General features: G+C 36.4%; 1 protein-coding gene across 1 annotated transcript in view; it reads left to right on the plus strand.

Annotated features, from left to right (window-relative positions):
• The first annotated feature begins 7,551 nt into the window (after positions 1-7,551).
• Positions 7,552-22,854, plus strand: part of mmp24 (matrix metallopeptidase 24) — an 85,546-nt gene continuing 70,243 nt past the window's right edge. Inside the window, exon 1 of the mRNA XM_056750576.1 lies at positions 7,552-7,823. Coding sequence (XP_056606554.1) covers positions 7,698-7,823 — 126 coding nt within the window. The 5' untranslated portion in view covers positions 7,552-7,697. The remainder of the gene's footprint in view (positions 7,824-22,854) is intronic.

Here is a 22,854-nt window from a genome sequence, read left to right on the forward strand (position 1 = left end):
TAACAATTTGAAGCATTTTTTTTGTTCTAGCTGATGAATGATAAAACTTGCCACGTATTCATAATCCATTAGAATTTAAAGGGCTCGCATTTTAAAAATGTAAACCCCAGCCAACAAGCTTGGATAAAACAAGTCATTATTGTCCGTTGGTGTAGATTCTAGGATAGTTAAGCTGTAATATGACAACAATACCATAAATCCTTATATTTAGTTTCATGTACTTCTATGACGCAGATGGTTTGAAGCATAAATTATAGGTGTTCAATTCTACAGAATTGTTTGATTTCTGCAGAAACACTTTGAATATTTTTCTTTGTGTGTGTGTGTGTGTGTTTGGTGTTTCTAGCTAAAGGCTTGTTTAGCGTAACTATGAATTCTCCGTTGACAAGCATGTCAGCATTTTTCCTTTAAACAGTTTCCCTTTAAGGACTATTGCGTGAAAATAAGGAGGATGTATTTACAGAAATGCAATATAATATACATCATAAGTATATAAAAAAAACCTTACATAATGAAGTGTTATGTCTTTACGACCTTAGAAAGAGCTACTTCTATCTACATACACAGCGGGTCCCCTAGAATTCGTTAGAAGTGTGCCTGCTTAGCTGGATTTCCATTTAAACTGCTGACCTGCATTGTTGTCTGTTATTGGGCCTAAGAAAGTAACTCAACCCTCATGGTCTAGTTTCACTTACGGGCCACATCATTAACCATTCTCAAAGTCAGAGAGACGAAGATGAGAGAAGCCATGTAGTGTTACAGTAACATATCTAAGTGTGCAACCCATGCCTTTCGTTGTCTTGAAACAGCTGTTGTATTAGTGAGGAATTGTCCTTCATGAAAACATTGTGTAAAATATTTTAATACATTTTTTATGTCATTTCAAAGCATCCGTACACTCCACTCCCATAAATGAAAAAAATCGGACCTTATCCAAATCGTGCATGATTATAATACAACTAATTGTGGACCCCTGCTTGTCTTAAAAGTATTTTTACTTTTGTAGAACTAATGTACACATGTCATAATTTGTCGAAAGTTTATTTGTCATTTGTAGTTCATTTAAACCTTTTCAACTTCTCAAAGGACGGCACGATCTATTGCATATTCTTTACATGCGGTTAAACTGGTTTCAGTCTCTGACAGATTTTATTGAGTGAAGTCATGTTGGTTTTGTTGTCAGGGGCATTTTGATGCTTGCTTCTTTTGCTAAAGCTACTCCCTATATTAGGCCCACATGGAATGTAAAACATTGTTTGTGTATTTATTGCAACAATGGTTTACCCTTTACTGATTTCCTCCTCCCCTTTAACCACAGAAATGTTGTAAAGTAAATGTGTTTCAATGAGAAAACAAAAATGGCATTACAAGTACGTCAGATGAATGTTGTTATTGTTTCATGTGGCATGTAGCCATGTTCACTAACCCATTGTAAGAAATTATTTGAAAACCCAAGAGTTTCTCAACATTGAATTCATTTGGACACAAGAACCGGACACATTTCCAGCGGATGTGAGAGTGTTAATGTGTTCCTTTGTCTCTATATATATTTTTGTGTGTGTCTTTGTTTTTAATCTCTTTGACGGACTGTCCAGGGTGTTTCCAGGCCTTTGGTAGACTCTAGGTAGGACAACAACCATAGAAATCAATGAATGATGGAGTAGGTAGGTCCAAATTTTTCAAATATCTTAATACTACAGTATCTATGGTAATAAACATGTTTTCCCCTCCCAGTTTTGACTGACAAAGACCTTCAAGGTGCTTTTTTAAGTTGCATCAAAACCAGCTAAGAAGGGGTGAGTCAGATTATTTTCCTGAGCACATTCACTCTCATAATATGTCACAGTCAGTGCACTTGAAAAGCGTCCGACTCCTCCGAAAGTAACCGGGACACAGAATGGTTAGGGCTTTTTGCAGAAACGTGAAGCTGTCTGACAGGCTTGACATTTAAAGATGCTTTCAGTGGAAGTATGTGGTTGAGCCAGTGGACTGAATAGTTGCCAAATATCCGTGTTGGCGTGAACAGTGGGTCCCTGTTACAGAGAGCTAATCGGCTTTTGGAGAAAATGCACCCTCGTCAGCAATCCGAGGAAATGGTGCCGTCTCACAACGAAATGCCAGCGTTCATTTATTTGCTCTTATATCTGCCAAGATGATTCATATCTTCTGAGAATCAATGTTCCGTCGTGAACTACAGCTTTGTTGAGAGTACACAGGAATATTCGGGACAGTAATATGCACACTTCATGTTTCTTTTTCTTAAATGTATCCATGAGTATGTTTTTATAAATGTAAAATCTATATAGAAAAGAAATGTCTCTGTGGTTTGTGTCCATACGATGGAAGTCAATGGGATCCCATTTTGTTTGGTTACTTAAATTCCTCAAAATATTTTCTTTGTGTTCTTGTGAAGAAAGAAAGTCAAAAAGGTTAAGAATGACATGATGGTGTGTAAACATTTTTTTTTTTCATTTTTGTGTCAACTATACTTTTAAGGGTTTTTTATCTAATTTACACAAAATATTTTTCAAAAATGTGTCTTCTGTTGACTTAGGGTTCAAATATGACTCATGTTACATATATGTTTTTGTGAAATGTACCCAAAGACATGTTAAGGCGTTGGGGTTTGCTTTAGATAATATTTCAAAGTCACTGTTTAATTTGTGATGAAAGATGAAAACTCTTTGAAGAGATAGGGCTGAAACTGGTTATGCTGTAACTTGCTTATTCTTAACATATAACTGCATACTCCCTGTATGTCAGGCACCATACAGAATAAAAGTTACAAATTAACAGATATACAAAATTTAAAATCCTAGCTGAGACTGCACACATAAAAGAGACATTTAGAAAATCTTTTGTCATTTACTGTTGTTTACAAGAGGTGGCACTGTTGCCTTAGTAAACAGTGAATGAACAGATCCATGGATCACATTCAGTCCAGTATGCTTCTCTGTGTACAAGAGATTGTTATGCACTATAAAAATGATTATATCTTCGGTAATCGAACTGATTATATAAATAAACCTAGACTGTGTGATAATATCCGGCTAACTGGACATTATTAAGGTTAAAATAACATTAAACTGAGTCATTATCGCTACCAATATGTGCATGTACAACTGCATGGTTTTGACTTTATTTTATGTTCCCTGTTTTAGGTAAAGTGAAATGTTTTGCTCCTTGTTTTATGTTAAAATAATGTAAATAATGTAGCAATGCACTGTACAGCAATGTATGTTTCAGTCAATTCCTTTTCTGATTTTAGCATTAGCTTTTGTAAAGCTACTTAAAACATCATAGCCCATGGCCCACCATTCAACTTTCCCTCATTCAGGAGATTACAGGGTTGCAGAGATCCCTTGTGGTGAAAATGGAGTTTCATTGAGAAGATGATAATGAGAAATTAAGTTTGCAAAATGCTTTCAAAGGGATAGCAACAAATGTATGTCATCCCTTAGACTGATGCTTTGCTGTATGAATGCAATTAAAGTGAATTACTAGATCTCTTTTTATATGTTTGTGGACGAAAGGAAGTTATGAGGCATTGGATTTCTGTCTATGCTTTAAAATACAGCCGCAGTATAAATTAAAAAAATTCTGAATGTACCATTTATAGTTGTTTAGGTCATTTTTGTTTCATTCTGTGAACTACGATATTTCTCCCAAATTTCATTCAAAAGTATTGTTTCTGTTTGCATTTATTGCAGAATTGAAACAGACTAATATAACAAAGATGTTCTTTTCTTTTGTAATGTAATCACCAGCATTCTCCAAAACAAGAAACAAGCGCTAAGGTCGGTGTGGTAGTTATATTCCACATTTCTAAAGAAGTGTATTGTAGTTGTTCATAGTGCAAATGTGCAAACCTTTTCATTACCCCTACGGTAATACGAGAGGATATATTAAAGTCCCTGTGAACCGGAAGTTTTGATCATTTTTACTTCCGCATTCTGACAGATTTCCAAGTGAAAAGGATTTTCAAAGGAGAAAATTAGTGGGCGTGGCTTGCGTTTTTCAATGCTAATTGATTGGATGTGAAAAGACACCTGTTGCATTGATTTTGAAATGAAACTGGTAGCAGACTGAAGGCTGAAGGGGAGGAGTTACCGGTTGCTCCGAGAAGAGCATTTTCAGATTCTAACAGAAGATTATAAGGGTACATATAATCATATAAGAAAACAACCCACATTGATAGGCTATTTTCTACAAACGCTGCAATATTTCATGAAAAAATAAGAATAGTCATTTTTTATTTCACTGGGACTTTAAGTTTGAACAACTAAGCACTCACCTCTGCATTTCTAACTGATGTAGGAGGTTGTGGCCTAATAGAAAAATTTGGATGCGTTGTGATGGACGGCTATGTAGCTTTCAGTGACCTTTAGAGGCCCTAGAGAGGACAGGAAGAAAAGATGGGTTTGATTAGCTTTCACTCCAAATGTTTTGGAACAGAAAATCAGTTTAATGTCTCCCAGACCTACGATGACTCACCGATATACACACGTAATGCATTTAGCCGCTGAACCAAGGCCAGGTTCGTCATCGCACAAACAATGCTACATGTCTGAAATGCATTCGGAAGCAGGGGTCCTGAATCTGTTGATTGATGCAATTTCTCAAATTACACACACACAGAAAGGTGATCTAACAATCCAGAATCCATTCATCATTAGGTAAAAAACTGATCTCCAAAATAAAAGTCCTAAATTAATACGCACCATTTATTAGATGTGCTTCCTAGTTATAACAGTTTAGAGTGTTATTCAATCCTGTAGGTTTGTGCTCTGGGGTTAGATTATACATCAGACTCTTCAGCTTTTGAAGAAAGATTGTATTCTTAATAATCTGAATTATGATAAAGTAAGAAAATACTCCAGCCTTACATTGAATATACATTTTAATGTAACATTATATATTGTAGCATGTTTACAGTATGTCTGATATAAGAAAGCAATAGCTGCATAAAAAAGCTTGTTCAATCTGAACATTCTAAAACTTGTCAGTGATCAGTACAATTAATCTTTTGAAATATACACGTTTGTTTACACAACTCTGACTATAAAAGAAGAACATGTCCTGCATTGAAGTGTTAATTGTTGAATCTGTAACAGTAAAAAGGGTAGATGTGGGCGAGAGACATAGATTGAGAAGGTCTCTTTCTCTCTCTCTCTTTCTCTCTCTCTCCCCCTCACTGCAGATGATGTTAGTTGCTGAGTGGGTGAAACGTGTTTTTGGCCTGTTTGAAATTCACACTCCAGTGCCAGAGTAACACTGTGTTTTATGGACACTCTGTGAAGACATATAGTATTTTTGTCATTTGTTGATACATTTATAATTATCTCTGTTGTGTTCAAGGTGTGCATTATATTATTTGATCTTGTTTTAAGTGTGTCTGACCAGGTTTGCTTTAACACAGCTCCAGATGGAGAGGCTGTTAGAAACCAGGCCTCCCCTGCCGCTCATCTTTGGATGCTCTGGCCTCCATCCCATTGTTCACAGATCTGAGCATCTCCAGGGTTTGTGTAGGCTCTGCACATTGTGACCCAGATTTGTTGCCTCGTGGCCAGGTGGTGCACTCTGGCACACGGTCAGTCTCTCTGACTTCCGATTTATCGCCGCAGGAGACCTTTCCTCTGCCATAAAATATGTTGTTGTCCCTGATTACCTACACCGTTATAAAGGTAATCAAATATGATTCACTTTCTCATTTGTATACTCACATCATTGTTTATGGAAATCATGGTTTATGGAAATCAAATTCAGTGCCATTTGGAAAAATTTACAGTAAAGTCCCCATGAATCGTAAGTCGCCATCGTTTTTACTTCCGTATTCTGACGCATTTCCGAGTGAAACCGAATTTCAAGGGAGAAAATTAGGGGGCGTCGCTTGCGTTTTTCACATCGGATTGATTGGATGTATAAAAACAGCCATTGCAATTTGAAATGAAGTAGACTGACGGTATGCTCCGCCCAAGCCGGCATCATTTTAGATGGATAGTCATTTCAGGGCCAATGTTTTTTGAAGCATAATGTTTAAAGCAATAGTAATCATATAAAACATAGCCCTTCTTGGATATTAAAATGAATAAATGCACAATTATTTTATTCCTTACGTGTGCATTCTTAGGTAAACCTAAATAATTGTTTCATAGTCACAGACAGCTTTCCGTTCTGGCTAAGGGGCACATTACCTTAACATTTGTGACCCTGGACAACAAAACCAGTTTAATGGGTCAATTTTATTAAATTGAGATTTTTGAATATATAAGCTTTCTATTGATGTGTGAGTTGTTAGAATATGACAATATCTGGTTGAGATACAACCGTTTAAAACTCAGGAATCTGAGAGTGCAATTTTTTTTGGCATAACAGAAAAATCGATAATTTTGACCCACACAATGTGTTTTTGTCTTTTACTAAAAATGTTCCCGTGCTACTTAAGACTGGTTTTGTGATCCAGGGTCACATTTGATAGGCCTATGTGCAGGTTTCAAATTTAAACATAAACATTCATAAACACATAAATACAGCCTACAGTAGGCCAATGTTTGTGGTAAATCTCCAAAAACCAACGATAAATTGAGTCTTTTTTTAATGGCATAATTGTGTAAGTTTTGACAATATTGTAATATAAACCTAAAAAAATAAAGGATGGCCTACTTAGCAGGTTTTGTCTAATGACCATTTCCCTGGTTTTGATTAAACAGTATATTGCCATCAGTGTTGGGTGTAACTAGTTACTAAGTAATTAGTTACTGTAATTTAATTACTTTTCCCTTGAAAAAGTAAAGTAAGGGATTACTCATATGTTTTCTGTCATTTAAATACAGTTACTTTTGATGTAATTAAACTAAATACATGGTTAAATATATGCGTGTGCAATAGCGTAATTGACTTCAAAATTCTGTGCTTTAATGTATAATTCTCACATTTGTAATACTTTGGTCCGTTAATAATATTATTTAAATGAATTCAATAAGCCGTTTCATGTCTATTCTTGAATCACTTAACTAATCAAGGTTGATGCAGGATATAGAACGTAATTAGTAATGAGTAACTAAATACTTTTTGGACAGTAATGTGGACAGTAATCTAATTACACTATTGAATATGTAATGAGTAACTAGTAATTAATTACTTTTTCAGAGTAACTTACCCAACACTGATTGCCATAGCTATGGTTAAACAAACTAATAGCGAAACAATAAAGTACATGTGTAGTTACTATGTTTTTTCTCTCAAATACCACAGTATTTTTGTAGTAAAGCCGTGGCTAATTTTCGAGTAAAACGCAAACGACTCGTTGAATCCTTTTAATGAATCTGACGTTGCGAATCGCGTAATTCTTTTTGAATTGTCTGGTTTATTTATCACATTGGAGCACAAGCAACACCCGGCTAAACGAACAGCCTCGTTCTGAACGATGCATTGAGTCGAATTCCTTCAAACGAGCCGATTCTCTCTCTCTCTCCATAGCTCCAAACGAGACAGTGCGAGCGCGCGGGGATGCGAGGTGCGGCATTCGCTCGAGAGCATCAGAAGCGCAGCATCATCCTAACGAAGCGCAAAGATGGCAATGCGTATTTAAGGCTAGACTTTGGAGAGTACCGTATTCAGGAATATTCTTTGCTGATATTATAAAGACACAAGCCTGGAAATCAACGGCGGACAGTGGGGGGAATTTGGGGACGGTCATGGCGGGGGTGGGAGCCAGGAGGAGAAAGACGGGGCTCCCTGGGTTCTGTTGGAAAACATGCTATTTCCACATCCTCTTCTGGGTCGTGTCTGTGTGTGAAGAAGAGAGAACGTTTATTGTTGAGGTAGGTGGAGATGAGATGCCCACCGTGCTCTGCTCTGCTGGCAGCGCTTAAAACAGTGTTTCATTCAGCGTCAATGTATGGACACGTTATAGCGCAGGTTCATCTTTACGCGCATGTTTTGGGTAGATGTTGCTTGTTAGAATACATTAAAATGCATCAGATGTGGGTCAAGTGTTTAATAATGATTACTAGATGACTATATTAATTCACCATATAAACGGATATGCTTTTTTATAACGGATATATATAAATAGTAGCCAGTAAACACATTTGCGATATAATACAACTGTAATAATATTCATGAAACAAATGTATATGAAGAAATATTATATATAAGGTTGCATTCAATTATATATTTTATTATGTTTATAAAAAATGTAGTTCAGGTGTAGGACTGCAGCTGCAACAACAACAATGCAACCCAACCATCCACATGTCATCCGACGAATTGTTATTCTTTCTCTGCTCCATTTTGCCTAACATTGGGCTCCAGACAGACATTAAGTGTTTGATGTGAGCTCTTCCAGGAAACATGGCACACTGAAGCCATTATCAGGTTGCCAGTAATTGGATAATTTCATTGCGCCACTCACTTCACATGCATCTCCATATTATACCCTACATATCTTTTGTCTCTGTTGTAGGCAACATGTCTTTACAATGCCATCGTATATGGTGTTGGATGTTTAAGACACACAAACAGGACAAAGAGCTTCAGTTCAGATGTGCCACCAAAATCATTTTTGTCAAAGATCTTCAAATAAATGTGATTAATTATACATCCCATCTCTATATAGGTTATATTTATAGCCACATAAGGCTTTTGTCTTGACGTAGAGATGCTGCTTTTGTGTGCCAAATATAGGTTCCTCCATTATTGATGTGATAGGCTGGGATGCTTTTGAGTAGAGAGGCAAAGCTCAGAACAGTTCTGGATTTAGCTTTGTTCTGGCAGTGGGTTAGTCGCTCGAGATCTTGCCATTTTAAATAGTTTTACATTATTTAAACATGAAACATTTCTTTATATTGACAGTAGGTAGATTTAGAAAGTAATATATACAGTATCATTAATGTAAATATAGATGTTTATATATATAGATGTGTTTATCTTACTCAAAACCTTCATCTTTTAGTTGGTTTTGCAGAAAGAGATAGATAGTGTGTATATTTCTATGATGGTAATGGTCCTTTTTTCGGTCTGGTGCCAGGATGTGTTAACCCCCCCACATCCCATCTCTTTGTTCATGAGAGTGACCTATAAGAAGTGGCTTTTATGTAAAAGTATGCATAAAATCATCGGTATGCTTTAACATTATAGCTAAATGTAAATATTGTAATGTATAGGACACCATAAAAACATCAAAAAAAAAAAATGCAATAAAATCGCACAAAATAGTGATGACCCAGCAGTGAAGATGTGATATTTTTACAGTAGCTGTAAAATAAAGATGAGCTATAGCCAGCTCTGTGACCCAGTTTTTACATTATAATAGACAATCAGATTGGAAAGACAAATACATCTCCATTCTTTTACCAATTCATGCTCCTTACAGTTTTCAACAATGTTGCTTGCTGGAAATTGAAATTGGAGAAAAAACAGGTTTCAATATCAACATCCCATCAAAAATAATCTCGCTGTGACGATCCCGTTAACTACAGATTCTGTTCTCAGATCGTAATCTTTTAAGATTACAATATCGGATTTTACTACATTATATAGATTATATCTTCATCTCTCTGGCCGCATTCTGCTTCACTAAATTATATTATTAATAGCATCAGTCATCATCACCGAAGCAATGGTGGCTTGCGAGGGGATTTAAACATGTTTCATTTGTAGTTGTTCACTTCAGTTTGGATGAAGCGAACCGTAAACAACTGTGAGAATATAATCTGGATTACTAGTCTTGATTTCATTGTCCAGCCAGACACATGTTTCTTTATTGGAGCGGGTTGACGATAAGGATCCGGGTGGAGCTCCTAATGAGAAAAATGATAATGGCAGCTGGGGAGGATGATGGTCCTTTTCTTGTGCCAGCCTTTCTGTCTAGTTCTATTCAAACCAGTCGTCTCGGACCATTCTGTTCTACCTCGTGAGTCATGCAGTGAGTAGGCTACATTTTATACTCGCTTTGGATTGTTGCCTCATAGCTGACATGAAGATATTTTTCTCACTGTATTGCCCCGGCACATCCAGAAAAGAACTTGTTAATATTTACCTCTTTTATATTTTGCGTATGCCACGAATATTGATTTTGGCAGAGATGAAAAGTTTCTGCAGAAGATAGATATGCTCTTTAATTATTTTTTGTAACATTGCTTTAGCAGGCAATATGTGGAGCAAACAGACTTAGATTACTGATTAAATCGAATGCGATCATAACTTGTAATCTACATGCATTTTGTGTGTGGCAGTGATGTATGTTGTTTAAGATGCCTGATCCGGTTCTTTGTAAGATCACCTTGTCATTTAGGCTCCTTATAGACCCTAGAAGTATTTTGGTTAAAGTATGACACTTGCTAGCTATTATACTGAAAATTCAAATGAGACTTCCAAAATAGTGTTATATGAGTGCTGTTTTTATTTTTTTCAGCGAACTGTCATAAATGTTTCATCGACAAGATGCGAATGACTTGGAATGACGTTGATGTGCTTATGGCACGCCATATGACACCTGCTTTAATGGATGACAGCTGTTAGCTGTTATCTTCATCGGCCGTAGAGAAGTTTGATGCTTCAAAGTTTTTATTAGGATTTATAGCAAGGGGTAATTTCATTAATGCAAAGTGTTCAACTCAGTCTATTAGTTTTTTTAAGTGCTCAGATTTACAGTTAACTATCCCTCAATACATATTTGGTGCCCTATAGCACAACCCCCTCCCAGAAAAACAAAGTCAGCTCAGTATTGGCTTTTACATGGGCTAATACTGACATTTTATTTAGAAAATCCATTTAAAATTGTAGTATTTTGATATCAGCGCATATTGCTTATCGCATTGTAGGAGTACACCTTCAAAAAAAGGAGAAAACATTCACCCAAGCCATCACTAAGGTGGTACCCTCTTCTGAGCTACTCCTAAAGATTGCATATTAGTACCTAAATGGAACAAGTCAGAACCTTTTTAAATGGTACTGTCACAGGTAGGGTCATTTTTTGACCATTATTTCCAACTGGGTCCATCTGATTCTAGTCTGCCATGATGGCAGAGAATTCAAAACAGAGTATTTCTTGGGTTCTTCTAAGCCCAATTTCTGACCTATTTTCCCATTTGCTTTGTTTCTGTAATAATTAGCTTTCTTCAATGCCGTCATTCTCATGATGGACTGCTAATAGAAGCTATAGTGGAGCTTTCTGGTCATTTGGTGGTTGTGCTAGATTAGCCCGCACAGTCGTGCAGAATTTCAAATCTGATTCAGTGCTTTCCCCGAAGCATCGATTGATTTCTCTTTCCATGTCTGGGCCCCTGGAGATGTGAAACCTCTTCAGCTGTGAGTTCTAGCGTCTGGGAAGTTGCACCCAGTGTGTTTAGACTGCTCTCTCCATCTGAGAGTTTCATTTCACCGCCAACAATTTGTTGGATTTGAATATAAACGCTCATTGGCTGTATGCTGTATGTATATGTGACTTACCCATAAGAATGAAAAAACTATGATTTCCATGATTTATTTACCCTCATGTCATTCCAAACCTGTAAGGCTTTCTTTGGTCTTCAGAACATCAAGGAGGTGTTTTGAAGATCTTTGGTAACCAAAGAACATTGGACCCTATTGACTTCCATTGTATGGATACAAAAGAACCAAACATTTCTCAGAATATTTGCATATTTTACATCATCAGTATATTTTTAAACGCTAAATCTGTTGCAGCTGTTGGTAAGCAGGTTTACGGGACATTCTACATTTATAGACTGACATCTTTGTTTATTATGATTGTATAAAGACTCTGTGTCTGTTGAAGGATCTTATATATACTATGTACTGTATATGAATATATATCATCATACTACCATCAGCATAACAGTATTTGGCTGTGTAGATATAAATATGTCATATATAACTGGCCTAATTTTGGATCTCTGATGGTAAAGCCTTGTAAGAACATCCTCAAAGACTCTGTAGTGTGCTGAGCAACTCCTTCAGTCCCAAGTGGATTTGTGCTGAACGCTGAGAAGAAATCTGTTGTTTTGTTGTTTTATTTTAAACCTTGTTTTTTTACTCTATGATGCATTAGTGTATTTAAACAGGGGATTCACAAAACTCTTTTCAGGACTAAATATAAGATTGTTCTTTAGATAAATTATAGGAAGTTGGTTAGAATGTTCGTAAGTGAAAACATTTCTTAAAACGTTCTCAAATATATCTCACTGTGATGTCATATGCTGTCATATGCTGGAAGAAGTCAAACGCATGCTTACTTCGGGCGCCCTCAATTAGCATACCGCTGACTGTACAATAGTAAATCAATGAGAGAGATCAATTTTGAGCTTTGTTTTTTGCTAACTATCCGCCATCTGCACGTGCGCACAGGACCAAGGCTCAAACATTCATGTGTGCGATCGCATTCTTATATAGCCTATATATATTAGCATGTGATGTGTTAAACGGCATTAAAGATCGCATGGTATAGCTAATATGTTAGCAAGCGTTAAAAAAATACTAAGTAGTAATAATACTTTTTGTGTGTTACTACAGCATAATACAGTAAATGACCCTCGTCATTTCAAGTCACTTTGTCCCAGAATAACGTAAAAGATCTCATAATAATGAACGCTACAGATTTTTCATATAAATAAAGTAGAGATGCACCTCCGATACTCCCCCGATACCTTATTATTGAGTGATATGTCCCGAGAGCGATTCTGAAGATTAAATTAACATTTCTTAGCTTTCTAAATGTTATTAATTCATATACTATTCAAAAAAAGTTGCTTTAATCGAGTGATACAGATTAACGGCCGATATACCGTTGCATCTCTAGAATAAAGTTTTTGTATTGTAGATACGGTGAATACTGTAGCTTTCTTTTTACATCCAAATGTACAAACCTGCGCATGTGCTTGAAACACATATACATATCAGTGAAAGATCACGCTGGGTGAGATAAAAGCAGTTCTCTTTGACTCTGGGATCTAAATAAGGATGGGTGACACAGTTTCCTCATATAAAAGTCTAATTTGGCCTGAATGTGTCTCCTCAAGATGCCACATGCTGAGGGATAAATTAAACGTACGAGAAAAAAAGGCACAAGGCCAACGAAAACCTAATTTATTTACACAAATACTGTGAAATATTTGCAACGAATACCTCATTTATCTACACAAATATTGTAAAAACATCGTATCACCCTCATGTTATTCCAAATCTGTATGACTAGCTTTCTTCTGCCAAACACAAAAGATCTTTTGAAGAAAGTTGAAAGCCAAATCACCATTGATTTCCATTGTATGGACACAAAACCACAGAGCCATTTCTCAAAATATCTTCTCTTGTGTTCCACCCAAGAGTCACATAAATGTCATGAGGGAGGATAAATGATGACAAAAGTTTTATTTTGGGGTGAACCATCCCTGTAAATGCACTCTTCAAAAACAAAACTTCACTTCCTGTTGACATGTTGTTTATCTGTGAGATGCTTTGAGTTTTTTTAATGGTTGTTGTTCCTGGTGGCTACCTTTGGTTAGCCGTACCAGCTGCAAAGCAAACAATGAATTTGGGAAAGTCACGGTCATGTTATGATGCTAATCGTTGTGGTTTTGGAAGCGTATGATCTGTGTTCTTTTGTCTGGCTATAAGGGATACAGGCACAAACAGCATCTCTCCTGTGAGTCTTTGTGCGAGCGTCTCTCCTTCATTCCCCTCCCCCACTCCGGCATCTACTGTACACTCTCGTTTTCTGCCTCTCTCCATCGCCCTCCCTGTCTTTCTCCGTCTTGCTCTGTTTGTCTCACTGTGACTGTCTTTTGTGTCTCTTTTATTCGCTGCATATCTGGTTATTTCCTAGACATCGTGTTGTTGTTCTTATTTTGGGTGAAATGATGGTAAAGACAGGTACTTTTTTGATCTAGACTCAACCTTGTTCTACCTACGTTGTATGTTCAAGCACTGCTGCGTGTTGTTTGTATATATTTTGACAGAGCATAGGAAACTTTATATGACTTTATTCTGTGGAACACAAAAGAAAATATTTTGAGAAATGTGTGGTTTTGTTCCATACCATGGAAGTCAATGGGGGTCAATGTTGTTTGGTGACCAACATTCTTCAAAATATCTTCTTTTGTGTTCTGCAGAAGAAAGCAAATCATACAGGTTTTAAATGACACGAGGGTGAGTAAATGATTAAATAATTTACATTTTTGGCTAAACTATCCCTTTTATCAAGCCGGCTCGATTATAACAAAAATCATAATTTACGATTATTTCCGCCACTATTGAGATCCTGATTATTTACCACGATTACTCATTAACTGTTAATACAACATAGAAAAATAAAGAAGCTTGGTTTTCAAAATGTAAATTCAACTGAAAACTAAATGACGAAATAGCACCGCTGTAAAGGAAGGGGTGTGCTGTGGATTTATACCACAAGAAATGAGAGGATTCTTTCAAAATGAAATGCGTCACAGATATCGTTTTACCTCGTTTTTTTTGTTTTTGTAATCGCTGAAGGCCAAAATTTGCGATTCATTTTAGATTAATTGCACAGCCCTATCTTTTATAAGTAAATAAAACAGGCCCGACTCAGACGTCCACTTTTCGTTGTCTGTATCCAGACAATTATTGATTTCAGCGATGATGTGAAATGAGAAATACAAAATACAAAAAGCCATGCAGCACCTGATCAATGCTCACAAAATACACAATGTCTGGACGAAGGCAGGTTTAGCATCTTCTATAACACAGCACATCACATGATCAGAGCATCTTGTATTTCAACCGGCCAATTGGCTGTGATGACAATCTTTAGTGCCAGCAACAATTTTAAAATACCAGGTTTGTGTATCCTCAGTAATGCACGTTACATGATTTTAATGGCATATTATAGAGAACTACTATACTAATATCTATATATAAAGAGTCATTTCATACTGTATGTTCTCCATGTTTTGAAACACACCATTACTGAAGCTATTGTATGCAGGTTCAATATTCAATTTTAAATGCATTTGACAGATGTTTTATGCATATCAAATTTACAGTGTAATTGAGTATTTATCAAATTCATGGGCAATGAACCCATGACCTTGGTATTGCTTGGCCAATTGAGCTGCAGGAGCAGTAAATGTCTTACATTTTAGGAACTAGATTGATGGTTGATTTGATCTGTCAGCACTCAGCAGAGAGTCGGGTTGATTATTTGATGTATAACATGTGAAACCTTGCCCAGATTACATTACAGCAGATATCAAGATGAGGTAATAATCGGACGCTATTTGAGATCTGGACAGGCTCATGGGAAAAGATTGTGCTGTTTCAGCAGGGCTGTCCAATGTAGTTGGACTCACGCTGACTTCTTAACCTCTTTTTGTGTATACATTTTATGTAGCATGTCATTGTGGGTGCCATAAGCATTATGCCAAATCTAACTGATGATACTTTGTAAAGACTTGAAGGTCCAGTGTATGAAATTTAGCGGCATCTAGCTGTAAGGATACGAATTGCAACCAACGGCTCACTCCACCCCTTCTCCATTTTTGAAACACTAAGGAGGCTGACACAGGACAAAGATGTCGTTACGTTTTCACTTCTTTGACAAAGGAGATAACGTATTTACGTGGTCTGTATGTCCGTTTAGGGCTCCTGTAATAACATGGCGAATTTCATGCAAGGGGACCTCCGGTGTGTGTAGATAGAAATAGCTTATTCAGAGGTAATCAAAACATAACGCTTCATTATCTAAGGTCTTTATACACGACTGAAGACATAGTTTTGTATATTATATTGCATTTCGGTCAATAGATCCTCAAAAAAATTACACACGGCACCTTTAAAGGAAAGAATCCCTCACAGTTTAAATACTATATATGTACAGTATATTGTTTATATATATTTTCTATATAAGAATATAAGTGTATGCTTATTTACTATAAATCACAACCACTAGGGTGAGTTTCTAAACGCAGCAAAGCCCAAAACCGTCAGCCCTGTCTTTGTTTTGGCAGCAAAGATCGTCTTAGCAAACGTTACTGGATGCTGCTTGTGAGGTAGAATATCATCGCTTTGTGCCACCTGCCAGGGAAAGCATTTCAAGTTTCAGGAACAGCTGTGCAAAGAAAGAAGTCCTGAGCTATTTGTGGTAATGAATACTTGTTAACTGTTTACTGACTATATACATCATGTGTACTTTACTGTAATTTTAAAAGCAACATTTTTTGTACGTTTGTATTATTCTTTAACAGAATTATTCACTGTATTTTTTTATTGTCTCAGTTGTCTAAATTTCAAAAAATGCCTGTTGAAAAATAATAAAATAACAATAATAAAAATGTTTTAGATGTTACCAGTCACTATAAAGTTTTGAGTTGGTATCTTTTTTTTGTGATTTTATTGAAAAAATAAAATGTTAGTATTTAAGAAAGCAGCTACAGTATAAAAAATGTCTATTTAGCATTTTTAATCCAATTTTGTGTTAAAATATCTGATCTGTAGCTCAAATTAAAGGCAAGGCAAGGCAAAGCAAGTTTATTTATATAGCACATTTCATACACAAGTGCAATTCAAAGTGCTTTACATAAAATGATTGACAGAAAGAAATAAGTCTTATCTTTAAAATGCAAATGATTTAAGATCAAAAAACTTTAGATTTTAAGAAACAGTAAAACAGCAATAAAATTGATAAAAAAATGTGACTGTATATATAAAAAGAATAAGAGCAAATAAAAATAAATTAGAAATAGAAGTGCAGTTGATGTAAAGCAGCACAGTGCTCAGGTTGTGAATGCACAGCTAAACAAGTGTGTTTTTAATCTGGATTTAAAAGTAGCTACTGTTACTGAAGCTAAATTCCATCACACAAGTGTAGAAAGAGATCTTTTTTCAGGTTTGTTATTATATGTCCATACATTTTTATATATAAATATACAGGGGTGGGATCTTACTGTCATTTATTTATTTATATTTTTTACTTTTTCCTCACAATTGAGTTTTTAACTCGACACTATGTTTTATGTACCGTATTAGTATTCGCATGTGTATAGATTAAGTGACAAAATTTGTGTAATCTAACGAAATATATTACAGATTACTTTTTAAAGCATGTATTTTGTAATCTGTAATGAAATACATTTTAAAAGTTACCTTCCCAGCCCTGTAAATATATAATTACATTTTAACATAATAAAATATATTATGTACATGTTATAAATATATATATATATATATATATATATGAAAATATAGAGGCCAGGATTATATTTGACCTTTGAATGTTAAATGATTACTGAAGAGTTAATTGTCAAAGGTTATTCATCTTAAATACTTAAAAGGATAGTTCACCCAAAATGACAATTATTTTTATCATTTATTTAGGCAATTCCAAACCTGTATGACTTTCTTTCTTTCTTCACAACACAAAAGAAGATATTTTGAAGAATGTTGACATGGTTTTGTTTCCATATAATAGTGAATGGTGACCAACGGATTTTGTTAACCAACATTCTTCGAAATATCTTCTGTTGTGTTCTGCTGAAGAAAGAAGGTCATACAGGTTTTAAATCACAAGGAGTTGATAAAAAATGACAAAATTTTAATTTCATGATGAAATATCTCTTTAATAGCAGTTGTTACTCATAATACTCAATGCAAGGTTAATTAAAAAAACTGTTTACGATAACATCTGTTTGCTTAGATTCTCAGACAAATGTGAATGTCAGAATTTAAACTGCATTGCAATGAAGTGCCAGATTAAAAATAGACCTGAGGCTGAACAACGCTTATTACTCATGGAGCTGTACAGTCTCCCTCTTTTGTGTTCTTCAGATGTCCGATTTTTCAAAATCTCTACCCGTCTTCTTTCTCAGATCGGATGAGATGTGTATTGTTAGAGCTAGCGTTGGTTTCAGAATTCGCTGTATGCCATCCTATAATGACGCACCAGTAACAGCGTTGGTGAATTATTTAATGGCTACGATTTCCCAAGAGGCCGCGCAGTGCTGCTGTTACCATGGAGGCTGAGCCAGTTGTGTCAAAGAAGAGTCTGTGCAACGTGAAGTTGCTTTTCAGCATTTTGAATGAATATGCAAAATGATGGTACCATTATAGACTCGATAATAGATGCACATTGATAGACAAAGATGGATTAGAATTAGTGAATGAGCCGTAAATACTTTTATATTTTAACATTTAAATGCATCTTCACAGTATTTTCTTGTTTCTGTTGGTTTATTTGTATTAGTCACTTGACCTAAAAGTTATTTTTGGTCATATTCGTTGTTATGAATTATATATTACAGGCCTACAAAACAGAAGAAAGAACAAATCTTTATTTTAATAAACTTTACAGGTCAACCTCTCAGGTACAGTGTATTTATCGATTTCTTTCGATTTAATGCAGTGACCCAAGCAACTCTGACGGGTCTTGCTTCACGCTGTGAAGAAAAAGGCCAGCAACTCCAGTAAAATATTCATGTTGAAAATGGACCCCAAGTCATGAGCTCAATTAAAGAGCTCCTCTCCTCGTGTGCTCCGCTTTGAAATGAGGGCTTTGCTTACTGCTTCTCCGCTGTGCCAGTCCGTAGGGAGAGATGAAAGCCGAGAACACTGAGATGATGGGAAAGAGGATTGGAACCTTCTATATAAGTTCGTTCGAGTTTATTTTTATGTTCTTTAACTCGTGCAGATCAAGGAGCATGAGCTAGGCAACTGAGAGAACTAATAGTGTATGCATTAGGTGGATGAGCTTTGATTAGTTTGTGTGTGACTCCCCTTGTTCTTTTATCAAGATGTCTGAGCAGTTTTTTGTCCCGATATACAGCGTGGAAACATTAAAGAGACCATTTTAACATTATTTTTTGTATTTCTGAATGTACTACTTGTAATGTAGTACATGTAACACCTAATGTGTTTAGGTAAAATGATAGTCTACATTAATATACATAGATAACACTATTTCTCCCAAATTTCTAATTAGGGTTCGAGCCCGAAGGGCTAGAAACCTATTGTATTTGTTAGTTTTATTAGGGTTCGAGCCCGAAGGGCTAGAAACCTATTGTATTTGTTGGTTTTATTATTCTTCTTCTTATTATTATTCTGCCATAAAACTGATACTGCAGCCCAAACCGTAAGGCCGACAGAGCTGAGACTTGGTCAGATGGTAGTAGTCCTTGTCGCTACTCAGATACACGGAGCCAGCCATATCGACCCATAGGTGGCGCTATAGCAATACCAAACGCGTTTGCGCTTGTTACTCCGAAACCGTTTGTCGCACACCCAAGTGTCTTATATCAGTGTAATCACTGGCTCAAAACTTAAAAAACGTATATCTCCGATTTCATTTCCGCCATTATAGATTTTTCGCTAATTAGCATTTTATGAAAAAAAAAAAAAATGAACTAGTCCCTGGATTTTTGCCCTATTGGAACCAAACCAACGCTGATGAGTTCTGTGGAGTGTGAATATGAATAATTATTAAAAAAAAGTTCAATTTTCAATTCACGGTCGCTAGGTGGCGCTAAAACATCCAAACCGGAAGTAACATATTTAGCTAAAATGGCCATAACTCCTGAACTGTTTGAGATATCTTCATGGGGCTTGGAACACATGTGTAAACCCTCAGTCCGGGGTCACAATAAAAAGACAGTGGCGTTTGGCCACTAGATGGCGCTATAATTTGAATGAGCTAGAAAATGTCTATAACTACGCAACAGTTTGCCCGATTGACTTATTATTTGGTATGGTGTGTCTTTGTCTCATTCTACATAAATATCTAAATGGACATTGGCGTATATCAAAAAACATGGCCGCCATTGGTCGATGAAGTTTGAGCACTCATTACGCCGGGTTAACGGAGGCCGATCAAAACGCCACTCACTGGGCTTATTTGTCTCATGGTCCTGACGGTGTGTAAGAAACATGAACTTATTCGGCCACCTGGGGGCGTAATAGCGCTTTTGGAGTGCATGCACAACTGTGTATCACGTGATATTTGACATTTACCCAAACTATGGTTATAATATGATAGTACTCTTCATTCTGAGCAACTTTGCCTCTGGAACAACTTCTATTGATCAAACGGTTCGTGAGTTATCGCTGATGATGTCAAAAACCTACTTTCGCGAACTAGTTCCTGGTTTTTCAACCGATAGGAACCAAACCAATGCAGATGACTTCTGTGGAGTGTGAATGTAAATAATCATTGAAAAAAAGTTGAAATTTTTCTTTCACCGCTGCTTAGGGACGCCAAAACTTAAAATGGTCTGAGCCTATCACATTAAAATGGCCATAAATCCAGAACGGCTTAACATATCATCATGGGGCTCAGATGGTATGTGTAGACCATCACTCCAAGGTCACATACAAAGGAAGGTGGCGTTTGGATACTAGGTGGCGCTAAAACATTAAAAAAGGCAAAATGTACATGTATTTTGGTGGCCTGGACAACTTTGTGTCATGTGACATTTGACTAATACACAAACTATTGATATCAAACGATAGATCTCCTCATTCATAACAACTTTGCCTCTTGAACCATTGATGTCTATCAAATGGTTTGTGAGTTATTGGTGATGATGTATAAAACCTACTTTTGCAAACTTGTTCAAAGATTTTCAAGCAATTACAAAATTTCCACCACAGTACATTTCTCTGGACTCTCTAGGTCAATAATCATCAAAAACATGTTGAGTTTTTTTTTGTTTTGTGACCATAACAGGGTCCTTTATTATATTAGCGTGAAACAAGTGTGGTGAAGGTCACCACTCCTTAATAATTAATCCAACTGACTTGCCATTAAGTACTATTATACATATTATGACACAAAACAAGCATGCAACATGTGATTCTTATCGGAAGAGGCATGCCTTCACAACAGTCAAAAAGGTGAAATATCATACATTTAAAATTACTATTTTAAACTTGTCTTTAATAAATACATCATTTGCTAGTCAAATTGCTAATCAGCCAGTCACATAGCATAAACTCAATCCATTTTGGCATCTAGACGTGGTAAACACACTTGCTGAAGTTCAAACCGAGCATCAAAATGGAGAAACAATTGGATATATGGTATGGGATATATTAGATAACACATACCACCTGAGGATTGTTGCCAACCATGTCCATGTTTTGATGGCTACTTCCAGCAGTAAAAAAAATCGACCATGTCAGAAAGCTCAAATGATCTCAAACTGGTTTCTTGAACATGACAATGAGCTCACTGTACTCCAATGGCCTTCAGAGTCACCAGACTCAACCAAATAAGCATCACTTAAATGGCAAGGTCTTCTGGAATATTGTTGCAGACCATGAATGTGAATCAATTATCTATTTAAATTGGTCGTATTTTTTTTATCAATTCTTCAGAACAAAAAATAAGCTATTTTGAAGAATGTGCATTGTATTAAAAAAAAGACCTATATCTGTGCAATAGAATGTTTTAGAGACACAGGAGTTGCTTTGTTTTGCTAATGGCTTCGTTCTTTATCAATTGACAGCTGCCAAGCCACACCCTTAGCAACCAAACAGATTATTTTTTGCAATCGTCTAGCCAGACCTACATCTCTGCAGTAGAATATTATAAAGACACGGGGCTTGGTTCGTTTGACTTGTGGTTTGATGTGTTATTAATTGACAGGTATTAATTGACACCCATGGCAACCGAACAGGTTAGCTTAGCAACCGTTTAGTAAGATCTCTATCTCTGCAACAAATCATCATAGAGACATGAGAAATGGTTTATTGCACTCGTCCCTTAGGTATTATCGGTTTACGCCCGTTTTTGCATACGAGTGTACGCATGCATGGTCTGTATTAAAAGTTACCAACCGTTTCTGTCATATTTCTTGGTGTGGAAGAGTGTCATTCGTTGTGGATTTGTTACGGTGCCATTCCTGAGCCTAGTTGACAATGGCAAGGCCAATAGAGGCCTTAGACTGCTCGAACCCGCTAAATGCTGCTTGCAGCTTTAATTAGGGTTTCGAGCACGAAGTGCTGAAAACCTATTGTTTTTGTAAGGATTTTTAGGGTTCGAGCCCGAAGGGCTAGAAACCTATTGTATTTGTTGGTTTTATTATTATTAGGGTTCGAGCCCGAAGGGCTAGAAACCTATTGTATTTGTTGGTTTTATTATTATTCTTATTATTATTCTGCCCTAAAACTGATGCTGCAGCCCAAACCGTAAAGCCGACAGAGCTGAGACTCGGTCAGATGGTAGTAGTCCTTGTCGCTACTCAGATACACGGAGCCAGCCAAATCGGCCCATAGGTGGCGCTACAACGATAAAAAGCGCGTTTGCCCCCGATACTCCTAAACCGTTTGTCGCACACCCAAGTGTCTTATATCAGTGTAATCACTGGGTCAAAACTTAAAAAACGTATATCTCCGATTTCATTTCCGGTATGCAAATTTTTTCGCTAATTTGCATTTTATGCATCAATAAAGAAAATGAACTAGTCCCTGGATTTTTGCCCGATCGAAACCAAACCAACGCTGATGAATTCTGTGGAGTGTGAATGTAAATAGTTATCAAAAAAAAGTTGAATTTTCCACTCACGGCCGCTAGGTGGCGCTAAAACGTCCAAACCGGAAGTGGAATATTTAGCTAAAACGGCCATAACTCGTAAACCATTTGAGATATCTTCATGGGGCTTGGAACACATGTGTAGACCCTCAGTCCGGGGTCACAATAAAAAAACTGCGGCGTTTGGCCACTAGGTGGCGCTATAATTTGAATGAGCTAGAAAATGGCTATAACTACGCAATCCTTTGCCCGAATGACTTGATATTTGGTATGGTGGGTCTTTGTCTCATGCTACATGAATAACTAAAAGGACATTGGCGTATCTCAAAAAACATGTTCGCCATTGGTCGATGAATTTT

Source organism: Triplophysa dalaica, chromosome 6 (assembly GCF_015846415.1).
Source record: "Triplophysa dalaica isolate WHDGS20190420 chromosome 6, ASM1584641v1, whole genome shotgun sequence".
NCBI lineage: Eukaryota > Metazoa > Chordata > Actinopteri > Cypriniformes > Nemacheilidae > Triplophysa > Triplophysa dalaica.